Source organism: Hibiscus syriacus, unplaced genomic scaffold (genome assembly GCF_006381635.1).
Source record: "Hibiscus syriacus cultivar Baekdansim isolate YM2019G1 unplaced genomic scaffold, ASM638163v2 tig00117034_pilon, whole genome shotgun sequence".
NCBI classification, from domain to species: Eukaryota; Viridiplantae; Streptophyta; class Magnoliopsida; order Malvales; family Malvaceae; genus Hibiscus; species Hibiscus syriacus.
The window spans coordinates 4,897,032-4,915,770 of NW_024063533.1; the positions used below are offsets into that span (position 1 = coordinate 4,897,032).

Sequence of the window (18,739 nt, forward strand, 5' to 3'; positions counted from 1 at the left end):
TATATATGCATAACCTGCTAAGATCACAATCAAGAGAACCGTTAGCCATTAGTTCCATAATCAATATTCATAAACAATGTGATATGGTAAAATTGGTCATATTGCTAATAATGATGTAAATGATGCAATAATGAATAAATCACACCAAACATATAAGTTCACACCATCTATAAATTCAGACATTCCAAAATATTCAAAATGTTAAAACAATAAGTTTGGAAAACAAAGTAAAACATTTAATCACATATCCGGATCAGGAGGATGAAAACGAGCTCGCATAGCGGCCATTTCGTTAGTGAGGTCATTAATACGTGTGTTGGTTGCTTCATTATTTGCACGCATTTCCCGAAGAATTTCTAATTGTTGAGCTCCCATTGTGGATAAATGGGACTCTATAGAATTAAAGCGCGAATCCATGGTCGCATATCGGTAATCAAATGTCTCCATAAAAGATTGAAAATATGGAGGCATTTGAGTCGATTGTTGTGCTTGCTCTTCGGGCTGCTCCTCGGGCTGCTCAGGTTCATCTTCAGCTTCATTGATGTCTCGCATTAATTGCTCAAGCTCGAGATCTTCGTCAGCTTCGGGTGGAGCTTGTGAAGAACTAGCTCTCGGAGTAGTTGCAGAAGATCGAACCCATTCCCCGGTTTCCTTATCCTTAATCCATCCCGCTCTCGTTAAGGAAAGAAGGTTAATTTGTTTCTTAAGAGGAAAAACGGCATCTAGACCGACTCTAAGCCCAGCTTTGGAAAATAGATTACTCAAAATACAACCGTAAATAAGAGATGAACAAAGTTTTTTATTAGGAACAAGATTTACGGTTTCAACAATTTCAGCAAAAATAATCTGAGGTAGGTTGATTTTAATATTGTTTTCGAAACAATGTAACCACCAAAGATCTAAGGCTCTAAGAGTAGAATAACGACCTCCAGATGGTCGAAACCACCAAGAAATCATTAGATGAAGAAAACGTTCATGAAGGTCTAGGACACTTGCACTATCCCTTCTTTTATAACGAGATCCTAAAACCTGTTTTTCATTTGAAATCCCTTCATTATCTAATCTGAATGTATTGGCTATGTAAGCCGAGTCAATATATAAGAATTGTCCTAGAAGGTAGGAACGAATTCCTATGGTTTCGGTTTTAGTTTGGTCTTTAACACAAACGGCATTAGAATAGAAAATACGAACAAGTTGATGGTAAACGATGGGTTCAAGGTCAAAGAGTTTATCAAATTTCCACTCTTGTAAAAGAGGAAGATATTTAAAATTGATAGCTAACATAGCTTGACGAGAAGGAATACGTTCTTCCCGGATTTTGTAAGAGTCGAAATATTGATAATACCAAAAACGATGATTTCTAGGAACAGGATGATTGAAACACGAATTTTGAATAGTCAAATTAGGATCAATAGGATTAGGATTAGAAATTGGAATAGGTGGAGGATTTGGAGGTGGATTTGGTTGTCGGTGTGAACGACTAGATGAAGACCTAGCACGTTTAGGATTAGACATGGTGAAGGAAATCGAAATAGATTGGATAACCTGCAATTTTAAAAACAAATGTATGCAATTCAATTAATCCCAAAACTCAATTGAGTCCTCAATATTTCAAGGTTCTCTAAATCAATCCTAATGGGCAAAGTTTTTGAAAAACTTTTGAAAAATATGGTTTTGAGAAACAATATATGTATAGTTTTCATAACAACAACATAATTTAATCAAAACACAATGATTTGAAAAACAACAATTTTTTTTTTAATTTCGAAAATTTAAAATTTTTGAAAATTTTTGTGTTTTTGATGAAATTAGTTGTAACATCTAGTTTCTAATCACTAAACAATCAATGCTCGATCACTATTTCAACCTATAACTAATTAAAACTAATCATATGTTCAAAATCAATGAAATAGATAGTTTAGAAAAATTTACCTTGAAAGATGAAGATTGAGGGGATTTAGATGTTGTTTGCACGATTTTAATGATGATTGCAAGTTTAGGAGATGATATTTGAAGTGATTTCCGATTAAAATCAATGATTTGAGGCAAGAATGGAGATTTGAGTGTTTGAGGGTGAGAAACGGCGGAATAGGTTTTGGGGTTTTGGGTGTTCTTGCCCGATTTTAACAGAACCCCAGGGGGTATCGATTCCCCTGTGGGGGGAATCAGTTCCCCTTCAAAGGGGGAATCGGTTCCCTCATGGGGGGATCGATTCCCTCTGTACCAAAATGCTAAAATCTGATTTTAAACACTCAAAATGCTAAATTAATTTCCTCTAGTGGTATTGGCAACTCATATATTGAAAATTAATCATGTTCAAATAATTAAACTAATCTTTAAACGATATTTGAACATAAAATTAATTTTTCATTAAGAATCATAAACTCCCCCTAACTAATAGCAATGAATGCAATCAAAAATTACTATTATAAGCATTTTTCATTTATTATTAAAAGTGCTAAAATTATTTTAAACACTAAGTGAAGATAGGTTGGTCAAACCTAATTCTCTCCTAAGTGTCCAAAATCTTTCCTTGTCTAAGGGTTTTGTAAAGATATCCACTAATTGGTGCAAAGTATCGACAAATTCCAGAACTACATCTTCCTTAGTGACATGGTCTCTAATGAAGTGATGTCTAATTTCAATATGTTTAGTTCTAGAGTGTTGGATGGGATTTTTAGTGAGACAAATAGCACTAGTATTGTCACACTTGATAGGAATAGTACCTACTTCAATTCCATAATCAAAAAGTTGTTGTTTCATCCATAAAATTTGTGCACAACAACTACCGGCTGAAATATATTCCGCTTCAGTGGTAGATAATGCAACACAATTTTGTTTCTTTGAAAACCAAGAAATCAGCATATTTCCAAGGAATTGGCAAGTACCGGAGGTGCTTTTCCTATCTATTTTACATCCTCCATAATCCGCATCAGAAAAAGCATGCAAGCTAAAGCTAGAGTCTCTAGGATACCAAAGTCCTAAACTAGGAGTGTCCTTAAGGTATCTAAAGATTCTCTTAACAGCTAGTAAATGTGATTCCTTAGGACATGATTGAAATCTAGCACATAAGCAAACACTAAACATAATGTCCGGTCTACTTGCAGTAAGATAAAGCAAAGAACCAATCATTGACCTATATAATTTAACATCTACACATTTGCCTCCTTCATCTAAGTCAAGCTTTGTTGAAGAGCTCATTGGAGTGTCATGAGGTTTCCCATTTTCTAATCCAAACTTCTTGAGCATATCTTTGACGTACTTAGCTTGATTAATGAAGATGCCATCTTTTCTTTGCTTGATTTGGAGTCCCAATAAAAATGAGAGCTCCCCCATCATGCTCATCTCAAACTCACTTTGCATTAGCTTAGAAAATTCTTGGCAAAGAACATCATTAGTAGAACCAAATATTATATCATCAACATAAATTTGAACTACTAATAAATCTTTACCTTTATGCTTTAAAAACAAAGTAGTGTCAACCTTTCCTTTTGAAAAACCTTTTTCAATTAAAAAATTTGACAATCTTTCATACCAAGCTCTAGGAGCTTGTTTTAAACCATAAAGAGCTTTTGTCAATTTAAGAACATGATCTGGAAATTTTGAATCTTCAAAACCTGGAGGTTGTTTCACATACACTTCTTCTTTTATAAAACCATTTAAAAATGCACTTTTAACATCCATTTGATATAATTTAAATTCATGAAAACATGCAAATACTAATAACATTCTAATTGCTTCCATCCTAGCTACGGGAGCATATGTTTCATCATAGTCTATGCCCTCTTCTTGAGTATACCCTTGAGCAACAAGTCTAGCCTTGTTTCTCACTATATTACCACTCTCATCAAGCTTATTCCTAAAAACCCATCTAGTACCTACAGTAGATTTATTACTAGGCCTTTCAACTAATGTCCATACTTTACTTCTCTCAAATTGATTTAACTCTTCTTTCATAGCCATAATCCAATGTTCATCATTTAATGCTTCTTTAATATTCTTAGGCTCTATGCATGAGATAAATGCAATATAATTACAAATATTTCTAAGAGAAGATCGAGTTGTTACCCCTTTTGATGGATCACCTATAATTTCACCATCCTTGACATAGTTGTACTCTCTTGGATAAGATACTTCCCTTTCTTCAATGGTTGGATTCTCAAGAGGATCATGAGTTTCCTCATTTTTCGTTTCTTCCTTTGATGATGGTTCTCCAATGTCATGTCTAACGTCATTTGTATTTGTAACACCTACATCATCATTCACACAAGAATCCTTCCTCGGAAGGGGATTATCATCGAAAACAACATGTATAGACTCTTCTACAACTAAAGTTCTTTTATTAAATACACGATAGGCTTTAGAATTTAAGGAATAACCCAGAAAAATTCCTTCATCACTTTTAGCATCAAATTAGCCAAGGTTTTCTTTACCGTTGTTTAAAACAAAACATTTACATCCAAAGGGATGAAAATAACTAATGTTAGGCTTTTTATTTTTGAAAATTTCATATGGAGTTTTCTTTAAAATTGGCCTAATCATTACTCAATTTACAACATTACAAGCGGTATTTGTGGCTTCCGCCTAAAAATATTTTGGCAAATTATTTTCACAAAGCATGGTTCTAGCCATTTCTTCTAAAGTTCAATTTTTCCTCTCAACAACTCCATTTTGTTGAGGGGTTCTAGGTGCTGAAAAATTATGGCTAATACCGTTAGAGTTACAAAATTCAGTAAATCCAATATTTTCAAATTCAGTTCCATGATTACTCCTAACACTAGTTATAGAGTAACCTTTTTCATTTTGGATTACTTTTGAAAATGTGATGAATTGTTCTAATGCTTCATCTTTAGTATTTAAAAATAGAACCCAAGTATATCTAGAATAGTCATCTACCAAGACAAATGCATATTGTTTTCCACCCAAGCTAGTAGTTCTAGTTGGCCCAAAAAGATCTAAATGGATCAATTGTAAAACTCTACTAGTTGATACATCATTAATGTATTTAAAAGAAACTCGCTTTTGTTTTCCTTTAGCACAAGCATCACAGATTTTATCATTATCAAATTTAAGCTTAGGCAACCCTCTTACTAGGTCTCCTTGAATTAACCGTTGCAAAACACTCATACTAGCATGTCCTAGTCTCCTATGCCATAACCAACTATCATGTTCATCCTTAGCAACTAGGCATAAATTATTCATATCAAAAGAATCTAAATGCACCATGTATATGTCCCTATTTTATGACCAAAAAGCATAATCGAAAGTAGATGCAATGTCAATCAATTTTGTAATCATTTAAAATAAAACATTGTATCTTTTATCAAATTTATTTTTCAAAAGATTATGCTTTTAACCCATTCACATATAAAACATTATGCAATGTTGATTATAGAGAGTAAGAGCACATGCATAAAGTTTTTGAAAATGTTATGCATTAAAACTTTATAATATTTAAACAAAAATCTATGCATAAACATTAAAAATTTCAGATCAAAATTTTGCAAAACCAAAGTTCTTGAAAAATCAATATCAATTATTAAAGAGATATCAATTACATTTTAAAAAATAATTTTGACCAAAAATTAATATGATGAACTAGAGTTTATAAAAAAAATTACCATGTTCATCATACAATATTTTTCAACATACATGAGACAAAACATAATCATTTAGAATTATTTAACATTTAAAACCTCATGCATGCATAGAATAAATGAGCAACCAAATAAAATAAAATAAAATTAAGTTTAGAGGTTACCCATTACTTTTTCATGTGTGGCTAGAGCATCTTGAATATCATCAACTTCATCACCATTGCTCCCACACACCTACAAGAGACATTTAAGTAGATTTTGGTATCCAAATTGCTTTGGATCCTTGAACATTAGTTTCAATGCCTCTTGTTCCTTTTGGAATCCATACTTCTCTAATTTTAAATCGTTTTCCTTTCTTTAAATGACAAGTATGTTCCTTATGACCATGATAATGACAATGTGAACATATTGTCATTATTGAACTAGATGAATTATTTAGAATGATCTCTTTTTCTTTTGTTAAACATTCAAGCTTATCTTTTAAATTGAAATTTTCTTTTTCAATACTTTCAAAATTCATTTTTGAGAGTTCTAAATCCTTCTTCAAGATTTCATTTTGATTTTCAAAATCCATTTTCATTTCTAGAAGAAGTTTGTTTAATTTGAAAATTTCTTTTTCAAAGTTTACAGATTTTATTTTTGAAAGCTCTAACTCCTTTCTCAACATTTCATTTTGATTTTCCAAGTCTGTTTTAGCTTTCACAAGAAGATCATTTTTAGCAATAAATTTAGAAATCAATTTATTGTATTTGGAGTTCATGGTCTCAAACTCCGAAAATAATTTATCATAAGCATCTTGTAACTCATTAAAAGATTTTGAATTTGATATATTTGAGTTAGAAGATACCTTTGGCTCTGTGAGAGCTAATAAAGACATCACTTTTATTGGTTCTTCTTCTTCCTTGTCTCTATAGATCTCCTCAACCTTATCCCACATTTTCTTGGCACTTGAACAAGAAGAAACTCCTTTATATACATTAGGATCAATTGTACAACACAACATGTGCATAGCCTTTGAGTTTTGTTGAGCTTCATTCCGTTCTTGAATACTCCACTTCTTTGCCTTCTTAGTAGGAGAGGAATATCCTTTCTTGATTATCATCCAAGCTTCCATATCAAATGCTTTGATGAATATCATCATACACCTCTTCCAATGACGATAATTTGTTCTATTGAAGTGTGGAGGCACGTCAATTGGTCTGGATTCTTCCATGGAGAATGAACCGGAAGTGGACGCCATCTTTATCAATTTAACTCTTCCCGGATCGACTCAAGAGGTGATTAAACCTTCAAATGAGTTAGGCTCTGATACCAATTGTTGAGTTAATCGATCGACGGAATTAGCCAAGAGGGGGGTGAATTGGCAATTAAAAATTCGGTGGAAGCTTTTGCAGAAAATTGAAAAGATTTGCACAGCGATTTAGAGTGGTTCGACTTTCTCAATCAAAGTCTACGTCCACTACCTTAGCTATCCACACTAAGGATTTTCCAACAAATTCACTAATTTGTTCTTTCTTTTGAGGCCAAAGAGATAACCTTACAACACCCTCAAGAATATACCCCAATTCTTGAGAACACTCTTTTCCCAAAGAGAAGATTACAAATTTGCAAACTTACAAGGAAAACCTCACAAGGTAAGATGTTTGCACAATTCTAGAACAAGAAAAGAACACTCAAAGATAATTACAAATGAGCACAAATGGTGTTCTTGAAAGCAAAATGAATATTGAAAGGAAAATTGGCTTGATTTGCACAAACTTGATGTTTGATGCTTTCTCTCTTGTTTCTCTATGATTTCTTCTTGATCAAGGGCTTCAGAACTTGTTTAAATACACCTTGAATCACTTATGAACGTTGGGGATGATTAGTGAAGATCATATAGCCGTTTTAGTGTGAAAACAATTAATAAAACAGTTTAGAGCGTGGGGGGAATCGGTTCCCCTCATAGGGAATCGGTTCCCTAAGTGTAAAATTCAAATATTTCGACCGTTGAACAGGGGGGAATCGGTACCCCCTATGGGGGAATCGGTTCCCTCCGAGCATTCTGGAAATCTCGGAGCCAAACAATTCAGGGGGGAATCGGTACCCCCTTGGGGGAGAATCGGTTCCCTCTGAGCAATCTGGAATTTTTGGCTTTGAAATGGTTCGAAATACTTTGAAAGATTATTTTGAAATTGTTTTAAGATTAAAACTTAATTTTACACTTAAGTAAGGATTAAAAATGATTTTTGAAATATTTGGAGTAATGTTTTGATATTCGAATAATTATATCAAATATACTTAGAAAATCATTTTGGAAAATCTTAAAATTCATTTAACTTAATTTGTTATATCGAAATATCAAAATGTTTTCAACATTAACCTATTCACATATAAAATATTTTCAATTTGTATGAAAGAGGTATTACCAATAGTACCTATACCTTCTATGTGACCTTTTGAGTTATCACCAAAGGTTACTACTCCTCCATTTTTGTAGTTAAGCTCTAAAAACCGGCTCTTATCTCCGGTCATATGTCTTGAGCATCCACTATCAAGGTACTATGAATTTGAGCTTGTATTTTGTGCCTTGTAGCAATGCTCATTTACTTACAAACATAGATTATATTTTGATTTTTTGGTACCCAAATTCTTTTGGGTCAATATTCATTAGTCCCTAAAAGCTTAGTCCCCTTAGGTATCCATTTACTTAGGATATCCTTATCTTTAGTAGGAATGAGTCCTTTAGGAACCCATATACTCCTAATGATCTTACCATTTGAGGTTCTTTGGGATCTCTATGATTGTAAGATTTAAAATTCTTTCTAACATAGTTGGAATTAGAATTGTGTCCTTTTTCAAAACGTTTTGTTCCAACTTTATTGAAAGAAGCTGTAAGATCATCAAATTTCTTTTTATGATCATCGTTAACTCTTGAAAGTAAGTTTTGCAAATCAGAAATTTTCTTTTCAAAATATTCTATTTTGATTTGCAAGTCTTTAATCTTACTTTCGAGTTCATTGTTGGTCTTGGATAAGAGATCTTTTTCATTTTTTCAGTTTTGAAATATTTTTCTTGTATTTTGAAAATAAGATCTCATACTCTAAGGTCAACTCATAATAGGCCTCTAGTAACTCATCAAAAGAATAATCATCTAAAATGGATGAGCTAGAGGTTACTTGGGATTTCTCCTCGGTGGTTATTAAACACAAGTTAACTACTTCTTGTTTCTCTTCATCAGATGATTCATCATCACACCAAGTAGCCACGCGTTCTTGATATTTCTTCTTGGAGAGACCATTTTTCTTCAATTGTGGGCAATCAAATTTAATATGCCCAGGCTTTTTGCACTCATAACACATTATTGGGTCCTTCTCCTTAGACTCATTTTTGAAGCCTTCATTTCATTGGAATTTTCTTCCTCTATTTGACTTCATTAATCTTCTGAGTCTTTTGGAAAATAATCACATTTCTTCATCCTCGTTGTCATCATCAGAGTCACTCTTATCTTTTGTGGATTTGAGAGCAACACCAATGTTCTTCTTATTCTCCATCTCATTCTTTGCATCGTCTTTGTTCTCTTGATCTTCCTCATCTTTGATCATCATTTCATGAGTAAGAAGAGAACCAATTAGCTCATCGAGAGTTAAAGACTCTAGGTCTTTAGCTTCGATAATTGTAGTATTCTTTGATTGCCAAGATTTTAGAAGATAATAGATCATCTTTCTTACGAGTTTCTCATTAGGGATTATTTCTTCAAATCCCTTGAGACCATTGACAATTATGGAAAATCTATCCGTCATAGCTTTGATATCTTCATCTGGATTCATTTTAAAATTTTCATAGCTATGATTAAGAAGACTTATCTTGTTCTCGCTTACCTCGTCAGCTCCTTCATGTGTGACTTGGAGCTTGTCCCATATCTCCTTGGAGTTTGAACAAGATGATACTCTCCCGTATTCATCCGGTCCAAGTGCACAAAATAGAATATGTATTGCCTTTAAATTGAGTTGGAATTGTTTCTTCTCTTCTTCACTCCACATCTCTGTGTCTTGGGATGGTACAAAGTAATCTTTCATCATTATGTTCCATGCTCCCAAATCACTAGCTTGAATGAAGGCATTCATCATATTCTTCCAATAGGCATAGTTGGCTCAATTGAAGTATGGAGACTTGTTGACGGGCTGAGAATAAAGAAAAAATTCGATGTTAGATGTAGAGGCCATGGATGACTTTAATAACGATTGAACTTTTCTAATATCTTCTCAAGAGGTGGTAAAACCTTCAAATGAGTATAGCTCTGATACCAACTGTTGAGTCAATCGATATGATGAAATAGCCAAGAGGGATTGAATTGGCAATTAAAATTTTTATGGAAGCTTGACGAAAAAATATAAATAATTTGCACAACAATTTAGAGTGGTTTAACTTTCTCAACCAAAGTCTATGTCCACTACCTTAGCTATCCACACTAAGGATTTTCACAAATTTACTAATTTGTCTTTCTTTTGAGGAGAAAGAGTAACCTTACAACTCCCTAAAGAATTATACCCCAAATTCTTGAGACACACTCTATCAAAGAAAAAATTACAAATTTACAAAGTTATAAGAAACCTCATAAGGAAAGATTGTTTGCACAATTAAGAATTCAAGAACAAATAAGAAAACTCAAGAAATACATACAAATAAGCACAAGTAGTGTTCTTTGGAAAGAAAAATGAATAAAGATGAATATTGGCTTGATCTTGCTCAAACTTGACGTTTAAGGCTTTCTCAATTTTTTATCTCTTTCTTGTACATCACCAATGGCTTCAAAACTTGCGTATATGCTCCTCAGATCAATTCTAAACGTTGGAGATGTTATGGGAGTCAATAGAGCCGTTGGGATATGTTTTCCACTCAAAATGACTGTTGGGAGCGTCTTGGTATCGGTACTCCACTAAAGGGTATCGGTACTACCTGTTTTAAATTCAAATAATTTGACCGTTGGAAGCAAATGGTATCGATACGGTCCAGGAGTATCGATACTACTATATATAGTAGTATCGATACCAAATCGTGGTATTGGTACCATTTTGAGATTCTGGAAAATATTGGAGCCAAAACCAAAGGAACAATATTGGTACTACTATAGTGTATGGTATCAATACCGTACATGGTATCGGTACCATTTTGGCATTATGTTGCCATGGTATCGATACTGCTAAGGCAATATCAGTACTACCATATTAAAATTGGGTTTTTGACTATATTAAAATTTAAAACACCTAGTAAAAATTATTTCAAAAATATTTTTAATGTGAATCTCAATTTTTCATTAAGTAAGGAGTAAATATTGAAATTTTAAAACTTTGAGTAATATTTATAATATTCGAATAATTGAATTGAATATAATCTTAAAATTTATAAGAAAAATTAATTAACATATTTATTTGTTATATCGAAATATCAAAATGTTTTCAACATTTTGTTATTCTTGACTCCCTCGCGAAGAGGAGTCAATCTTTCAATATCATTCTTGACTTTTTCGTGAAGAGAATTCAATCTTTCAGTATTGTCTTTCTTGACTCCCTCATGAAGAGGAGTCAATCTCCTAATGTTATTCTTGAATTCCTCATGAAGAGAAGTCAACCTTTGTTATTTTTTACTTCATCGTGAAGAGAAGTCAATCTATATTATTCTTGACTCCCTCGTGAAGAGGAGTCAATCTTTTAATGTTATTCTCGACTTTCTCGTGAAGAGAAATCGATATTTGTTATTATTGACTCCCTCGTGAAGAGGAGTCAATCTTTTAATGTTATTCTCGACTTTCTCGTGAAGAGAAATCGATATTTGTTATTATTGACTTCCTCGTGAAGAGAAATCAATATTTGTTTTTCTTGACTCCTCATGAAGAGGAGTCAATTTTCAATGTTATTCTTGACTTCCTCGTGAAGAGAAGTCAATATTGTTATTATTGTCTCCCTTGTGAAGAAGAGTCAATCTTTCATTGTCTTACTTGACTCTCTCGTGAAGAGGAGTCAATCTTTCAATGTTATTCTTGATTTTCTCGTGAAAAGAGGTCAATATTTGTTATTCTTGTCTTCCTCGTGAAGAGAACTCAATCTCTGTTATTCTTGACTCCATCATGAAGAAGAGTCAAGCTTTCAATATTATTCTTGACTTCCTCATGAAGAGAGGTCAATCTTTGTTATTCTTGGTATCCTCGTGAAGAAAAGTCAATCTTTGTTATTCTTGACTCTCTCGTGAAGAAGAGTCAATCTTTCAATGTTATTCTTGACTTTCTCGTGAAGAGAATTCAATCTTTCGGTGTTATCTTTCTTAACTCCCTCGTGAAGATGAGTCAATCTTTCAATGTTATTCTTAATTTCCTCGTAAAGGGAAGTCAATCTTTGTTATTCTTGACTCCCTCGTGAAGAGGAGTCAATCTTCCAATGTTATTCTTGACTTTCTCGTGAAGAGAAGTTGATCGTTCAGTATTGTCATTCTTGACTTTCTCACAAAGAGAAGTCAATCTTTTGGTGTTGTCCTTTTTTACTTTCTCACGAAGAAAAGTCAACCTTTCAGTAGTATCTTTCCTCAACTTGGCTTTCTTTTATAGAGGAGATAGCCTTTCTGTAATGTTGTCTTCAATCTTGACTCTTTTAGGATTTGTGTCCTAGAAAGTTCATTTAGTCTTTCTTGAGATCGTTTCCCTATAAACCTCAACCTCGTCTTCCATAAGACTCTGGAAATTAACCTTATCTATTTTGGGTCGTTTCGTTGAAAGTTCTAATTTTGTCTTTCTCAAAGACCTTTTAACTTGCTCAAAGACCTGTTAACTTTCTCAAAAGATTAATGATAAATGAATTTCATCACTGCATTCATTATTCAGATACGTTACACTTTCAATATGAATATTTTATAGGTTTTTCAAGAAAACTACAGATTTATGACAAGTAGAAGTCATCAACCAATTCAAAGTCCCAAGAAGGGAGAGATTCAAATGGCATTCAAGTCAAGGCAGATTCCCATATCTGGTGGTTGTGAGACAAATTTCCACAGGAGAAATTGATTTTCAAAGATTCTCCCAGATTCTAAACCTTTGGCTGTGCTGGTTTCAAATTCTCAAACAATATGCTAATGATTAGCAATGTTTGATTTTCATATTTGGTCTTCCTAAAGAGCAGCGAAGCAAACCATGTTTAATTCAATATTTCCTGAAGAGTAGTGAAGTAGATCAAAGATTTCTCTAGTCTGATTTACCCTAAAGAGTAGTGTAGTAGAATATTCTTCTTTTAGATTTGGTATTCCTGAAGAGCAGCAAAGCAAGTCACGTTCGATTTAATCTTTTTTTAATAGTATTTAAGTAGATCAAAGATTTCTTGAGTCTGATCTCCCCTAAAGAGTAGTGGAGCAAATTCTTCATCTTTCAGTTTTGGTCTTCCTGAAGAGCAGTGAATCAAAATGATTCTGATTCAATCTTCCCTGAAGAGAAGTGAAGTGGATCAAAATTTTCTCGAGTATGATCTCCCCTAAAGAGTAGTGGAGCAGACGCTTCTTCTTTCAGATTTGGTCTTCCTGATAGTAGTGAAGCAAATCGATTCTGATTCAATCTTCCTTGAAGATTAGCGAAGTGGATCAAAATTTTCTCGAGTCGAATCTCTCCTAAAAAGTAGTGGAGCATATTCTTCTTCTTTCAGATTTGGTCTTCCTGAAGAGCAATGAAGTAAATCGATTCCCATTCAATCTCCCCGGAATAGCAGTGAAATTAATCAAATACTTCATATCTGATTACCCGGAAAGTAGAGCAGATCAAATCTGACCTACACTAGAGGAATAGTGGAGTAGACCTTTCATGAGACTCTAGAGCATGGATTCAACCGGACAAAAACTCATTGTCTCTTTGTCTTTTCCCTATTCTTGTTAACAAAAGAATGTGCAAAGAGGGGCAGTTGTTGACACCCATTTTCATCCTGCTACTATTAATATTATTATTAATTATTATTATTATTATTATTTAATATTAATATTATTATTTATGTTAGTTTTACAAACAAAAAATAGAAAAAAAATAAAAAAGTACAAAAAGCAAAAAATGACAAAAAAAAGTTACCCCTCTGTTGCACACCCTGTTGCTGCCCGACATCAAACACGCTCAGCGACTGAACCGTCGAGCACTCCACGCTGATAACGCCACCAGCACTGATCGTGATCTCCGCCGAATTTCACGCCACTCGGTCAGAACTCCACCTGCAAGCAAAAACGAGAAAAACAAAGTAATCAGAAACAAGTTTGGAACCATTTTTTTATAAACGAGAGGGTTCTATAAAATCCCCTCTCCAACAGTTGTAAAAGAGATTTTTTCCCACCATTGTAAAACGATTCCATAGCAATAAAGAATAGAAACCTTCCCTAGTAAAAAAAATTGCAGTAGAAAGTTCTTCCCCAATTCTTGAAGAATCAATACACCGAACACAACCAAGAACCATTTTCATTCGAAACAACCAAGTAAATACAAAACAAAAAGATACAAAACATTCAACCATTTTCTAGAATCATTTTCGTACTTCGTTGAAAACAAAAAAAGATACACAATTTCCAACAGCACATTCGAACCCAAAAGGAGGAGAAAACAGAACCATTGAAGGAATATAGAGTTTTTTTAAAGGTATTTTTCATGATTTTCAAAAAATCACATCAACATTTCTTTCGATTTTGCATGTATTTCATTCGAAACAAGTATAGAAAGGGGAAAGTTCCGCTTACCTTTCTTCGTCGGGGAGTCATCTCGTCCTTGGAGTGGAGCATCATTGGATCCGAGGAGTTGAACAGTTGGGCTTGCATCAGTTTGGGCCTTTTTTTGGTTTTGAATAAAAATAGGGTATGTTCTTTTTTTTAGGGATAAGCTTTGGTTCAATCGACCATCATTGGTGGTGGTCCGAACTCGTAGCAAGGTCGTTTTATGGCCAGGGACTAACAGTGTTGGGGGTTAAGGAGTACCTCGACTGTTTAGGAAGTTGGGTTTTGGTTTATTAGATCTCTATTTAGTTCTTTTTTAGCTGGAGGAGGTCTCAGTTCTATGATATGGGAATTTTGGGACCTATAGTCTCCACCAGTGGTAGCCAAGGAGGCGTGATCACCAATATGTGGTGGTGTTTCTTGGTCACGGCCTTTTCGGTCGGGGTAGAGAAGAGAGTAAATGTGAGCAAGCGACCCCCTTTTGACTCTATTGGGCGGCCTTTTCAGCTACCTATGGCTTGCTCCACGACTGACGAAGGGGACGACCACCGATGCTTGGCAGTCGGAGCGGTTTTGAGGCCTTAGAGTTGAGGTGCTACCACTAGTGGGAATAAGTTGTGGAGAGTGAGGAGAAAAGATGATAGGAGAGGCCTTTTAGGGTTAGGCTCTTTTTTACATGAAGTATAAAAAAAAGTATTGTATCAAGTTTAGGGTTAATCACGTACTGATCCATTAAATGCTGGAGTGTTTTTTATATTTTGGTCATTATGCCTCTATTTTGTTTTTTTTTTTTTTTTTTTTGCTTTTGGCCTTTTATTTTTAGTTCGATTTGGCCACTTTTTAATTTTCTGTTTATTATATTTCGAATTAGATTCTGTTTTTGTCACCTTGTTACATTTAGGTCACTTATTTATTTTTTTATTTTAAATTAGCTACTATTTTTTATTTCCTTTTATTTTGACCGCTGTTTTTATTTACAATATGCTCATTATTTATTTTATTTTAGTGTTTTATTATTTACTATTATTTTAAACGTTAATACGGCTTTGTGGTGAACCTCCCTAGGGTACGATCCACATTATTATGGCCCGTGTAAAATTCCTAACTTTGCCAATTAACCTCTTACTTTAATTAGATTCGATCCCTTTAATTTTTGTTATTTACCTTTCTACTCCTTTGTTTCTATCTTTGTTTCGATCTTATTTCTTTACCACCACACTCACATATGCCTTACAATTTTAATAAACTTTGTTTTGTGTATTAAATATTTTTTTATACATATGAACAATTTACTAAAATAATATTATTTTATATGATAAATTTATGGAAATGTACATTAACTGACAATGAATGTGTTTCAAAGAATTATTTGTATAGAATAATACATTTGCATTTTTTTATATATTCGACTGATTTTATATATTAAATATGTGTGTTCTCTTAAGAAAAATTAAACGAATGTTATCTTGTATAGGAAATTTATGTATTGTATGGAAAATTTATGTAAACGCGTCTTAACTAGTAAGAATGTGTTTTCAACAATTAACCACACAAAATAACATTATTTTTACTCCAATGAATTCTTTATTTTATTTCATTTTACTCTTTTATATATATATATATAATTTGATAAAAAGAAATGATCTTTGAATAGAGAATCATAAAAAAACGCGCCTCAGATGAAAAATAGTCGCTTAGGTACTAATTGGGATATTAATCCTTCTCCACACGTAATCGACTTACGAACCCTTTTTTAAAATGAGTTTCTAGTTAAACGCATGACAACCCAAAATTTATTTATTTATACATTTATTATAATATTCAATATTATTTTATTAAAATTAGATCGCTCCACGTCATAGTCTAAAAAACAGTCTAAAAAACTTAACGATCTTTCTGACAAGATCAAACCATGCATACATCTCTTACCAGTAGCCTTAAAAGGTGCAACACTTGTTATTACTACAACTTATTTATTTATCTATCTATCATTAACGCATATATAAAATGACTAGTAGGAAAGTAACTGACAAAAGGCGGGTGATTTAGGGTTCTAGTGACCACCAGGTAGCTTCTCCTTGATCTTATCCATCACCCCTTTCTTCTCCTGGTTGTGTTGAGGATACGTAGGCCCTTGCCCCGGCGTTGTGGCTGACGCCGCCTGATATTGCTGCTCTTTGAGCGCTCCTCCTGGTAACTTCTCCTTCAGCTTATCTTTCACTCCCTTCTTCTTCCTCCCCGTTCCCTCGTCCTCAGATGACTGCATCAATATCCCACAATTATTACTATCCCTATTTCATCATTTGTTATTCAAAAATACCAACGTATACTTACGGAACTCGAGCTACAACTTCCACTGCGACGGAGTCCATGATGCTTTCCTTGATGATGCCCGCCGATCCCTGCAATTCCACGGCCCGTCTCCTGTGCCGGAATCGGGTTGCCGTACTCATCGGTCTGGCGAACCGGGTTGCCAAATGCGTCAGTTTGAGTTACTTCGGGAGCTGAATATTGGTTCTGGAAGTGTGCCATAATTTTTTTTCTCAACTATAAACCTGAAACAACAACAATGAATGGTCGAAAGAAAACTGGGTTCTGATTCGTTTAATCGGTGGAAAGTTTGATAGGGTGAATAAGGGTTTTGATAGGAGAGAGAAATGAATGCGTAGCATGTAGCCATGAACACTGCAAAATGACACTAGCTGTTCACTCGGTTGCCACGTTGTTGTTGGAAGCTAAGTGTCGCAATAGTATCAAGGACAAGTGTTGATGATGTTAGCTATTTGGCATTATATAAGATTCATTATTTATTTCCCACCTAATGATCATATATCATTTCATATTCTTTGAATATAAAGATACATCCTCATCCAATAAATTAAAAGCTCTTTGTTTATTTATTTATTTTGAATCAATTACAAATTTAATAACTATATTTTAATTTTTTTATTTCAGTACTTTAAAGTTATTAATTTTTTTACTAAATTTAATACATTAATTTTTTTTATTTAACCGTTTTCTCACTAATAACAATATTAATGGGTTATTCATTAGATGCAAAACAACATCGTTTTAGTGAAAATTTTATTTTTTAAACGATATCTTTTTAACACCGTTAACCATTTAACGGTGAAGTGATAAAAAAAACTCATCGTATTAAGTTTAGTGAACAAATTGAAAACTTTTAAAGCTCAGTGATAAAATAGGAATTCAGTGATGAAATTTGTAATTTACCCTATTTTTGTTATAATATAATTTTGTTGATATTACAAAACCCATCTAGTGGTCTTAATTGTAAAGAAAAATATTAATCTATTTCGAAATTTTGAATTCGAACAATGAAATTTGTTGAAGTTAATCAAGTGATTTATTGTTAAGTATTTGAATTCTTATTGCGACCTTCATAATATTTATATATAACATAGTAAACCTGAAGCATTCATTTTGTTGTTTTGATGGAAAATGGAAATTTAGTTAAGTAATTACTTCGTATAATTATTATATTATTTAAATTAATTTATTTAATAAAAATTTAATATTTTAGTTATGGTTTATTATGCCCATTGCATTATTAGATTGTGAAATCGTATGCAACGTAATAGGTAAAAGTAAGTATTAATTAATTGATTATAAAAAAGTTTAATAAATTATAAGGTACAGTTTTTTATGACATGAAAGATAACTTAGGTCGATAAATAATTTATAGTTCATATAATTATTCTTTATATATATTATTTTATTGAGTTCCTCGACTATAAGGAGTTGCTTTGTTGAGTCATTCGACTATTCAAAGTTACAAAATTATCACATGACTATTCATTATGTTCCAAACTCGTTATTTTCCGTTAAAAAATTAACGACAACCTAAGATGGACGTTAACCTACTAATTGAGATATAATAAAATCCGATATCATAATCTCAAACAACTATCATATCTTAGTTAGCATGTTAACGTTCAGCTCAGATGATTGTTAATTTCTTAATGGAAAAGGGCGAGTTTGGAACGTAATGAATAGTCGGGTGATCATTTTGTAACTTTTAATAGTCAAGGGACTCAACAAAGTAGTATCATATAGTCGGAGGACCATTTGCGTACTTTACCCTATTTATTATTATTAAAATAGATTGAATCGTGAGTAGAGACATAATTGTGATTGATCGAGTACGATAACATTTTGAATTGAACCCAAGATAAATGAATCTTAAATTTATTTATAAAATAACTTTATTTGAGACATTCAAAACATTTTTACCTTAATCTTAAATAAGACTATGTAAGTGTGACTTGAATACATCGCTATACAAAGAATCGATACGTTTCAAAGTAGGAAGTTAATGATTGATATGTTAAGTATGTAACTCATAAATTATGTAATTGCATTTATAGATGTGAATTAACCCAAAAATAAGTGATATAATCTCAATTGCATTGTATTATTTA

General features: G+C 32.9%; 1 protein-coding gene across 1 annotated transcript; it reads right to left on the reverse strand.

The window, feature by feature from the left end:
- Positions 1 to 16,335: 16,335 nt before the first annotated feature.
- LOC120196616 (late embryogenesis abundant protein D-11-like) lies at positions 16,336 to 16,892 on the reverse strand. Its single transcript, XM_039198380.1, has 2 exons — positions 16,632 to 16,892; positions 16,336 to 16,557 (listed from the first exon to the last, which is right to left on the reverse strand). The coding sequence occupies exons 1-2, from the start codon at positions 16,827 to 16,829 to the stop codon at positions 16,351 to 16,353; spliced, it is 405 nt and encodes a 134-aa protein (XP_039054311.1). The 5' UTR covers positions 16,830 to 16,892; the 3' UTR covers positions 16,336 to 16,350.
- Positions 16,893 to 18,739: the final 1,847 nt, after the last annotated feature.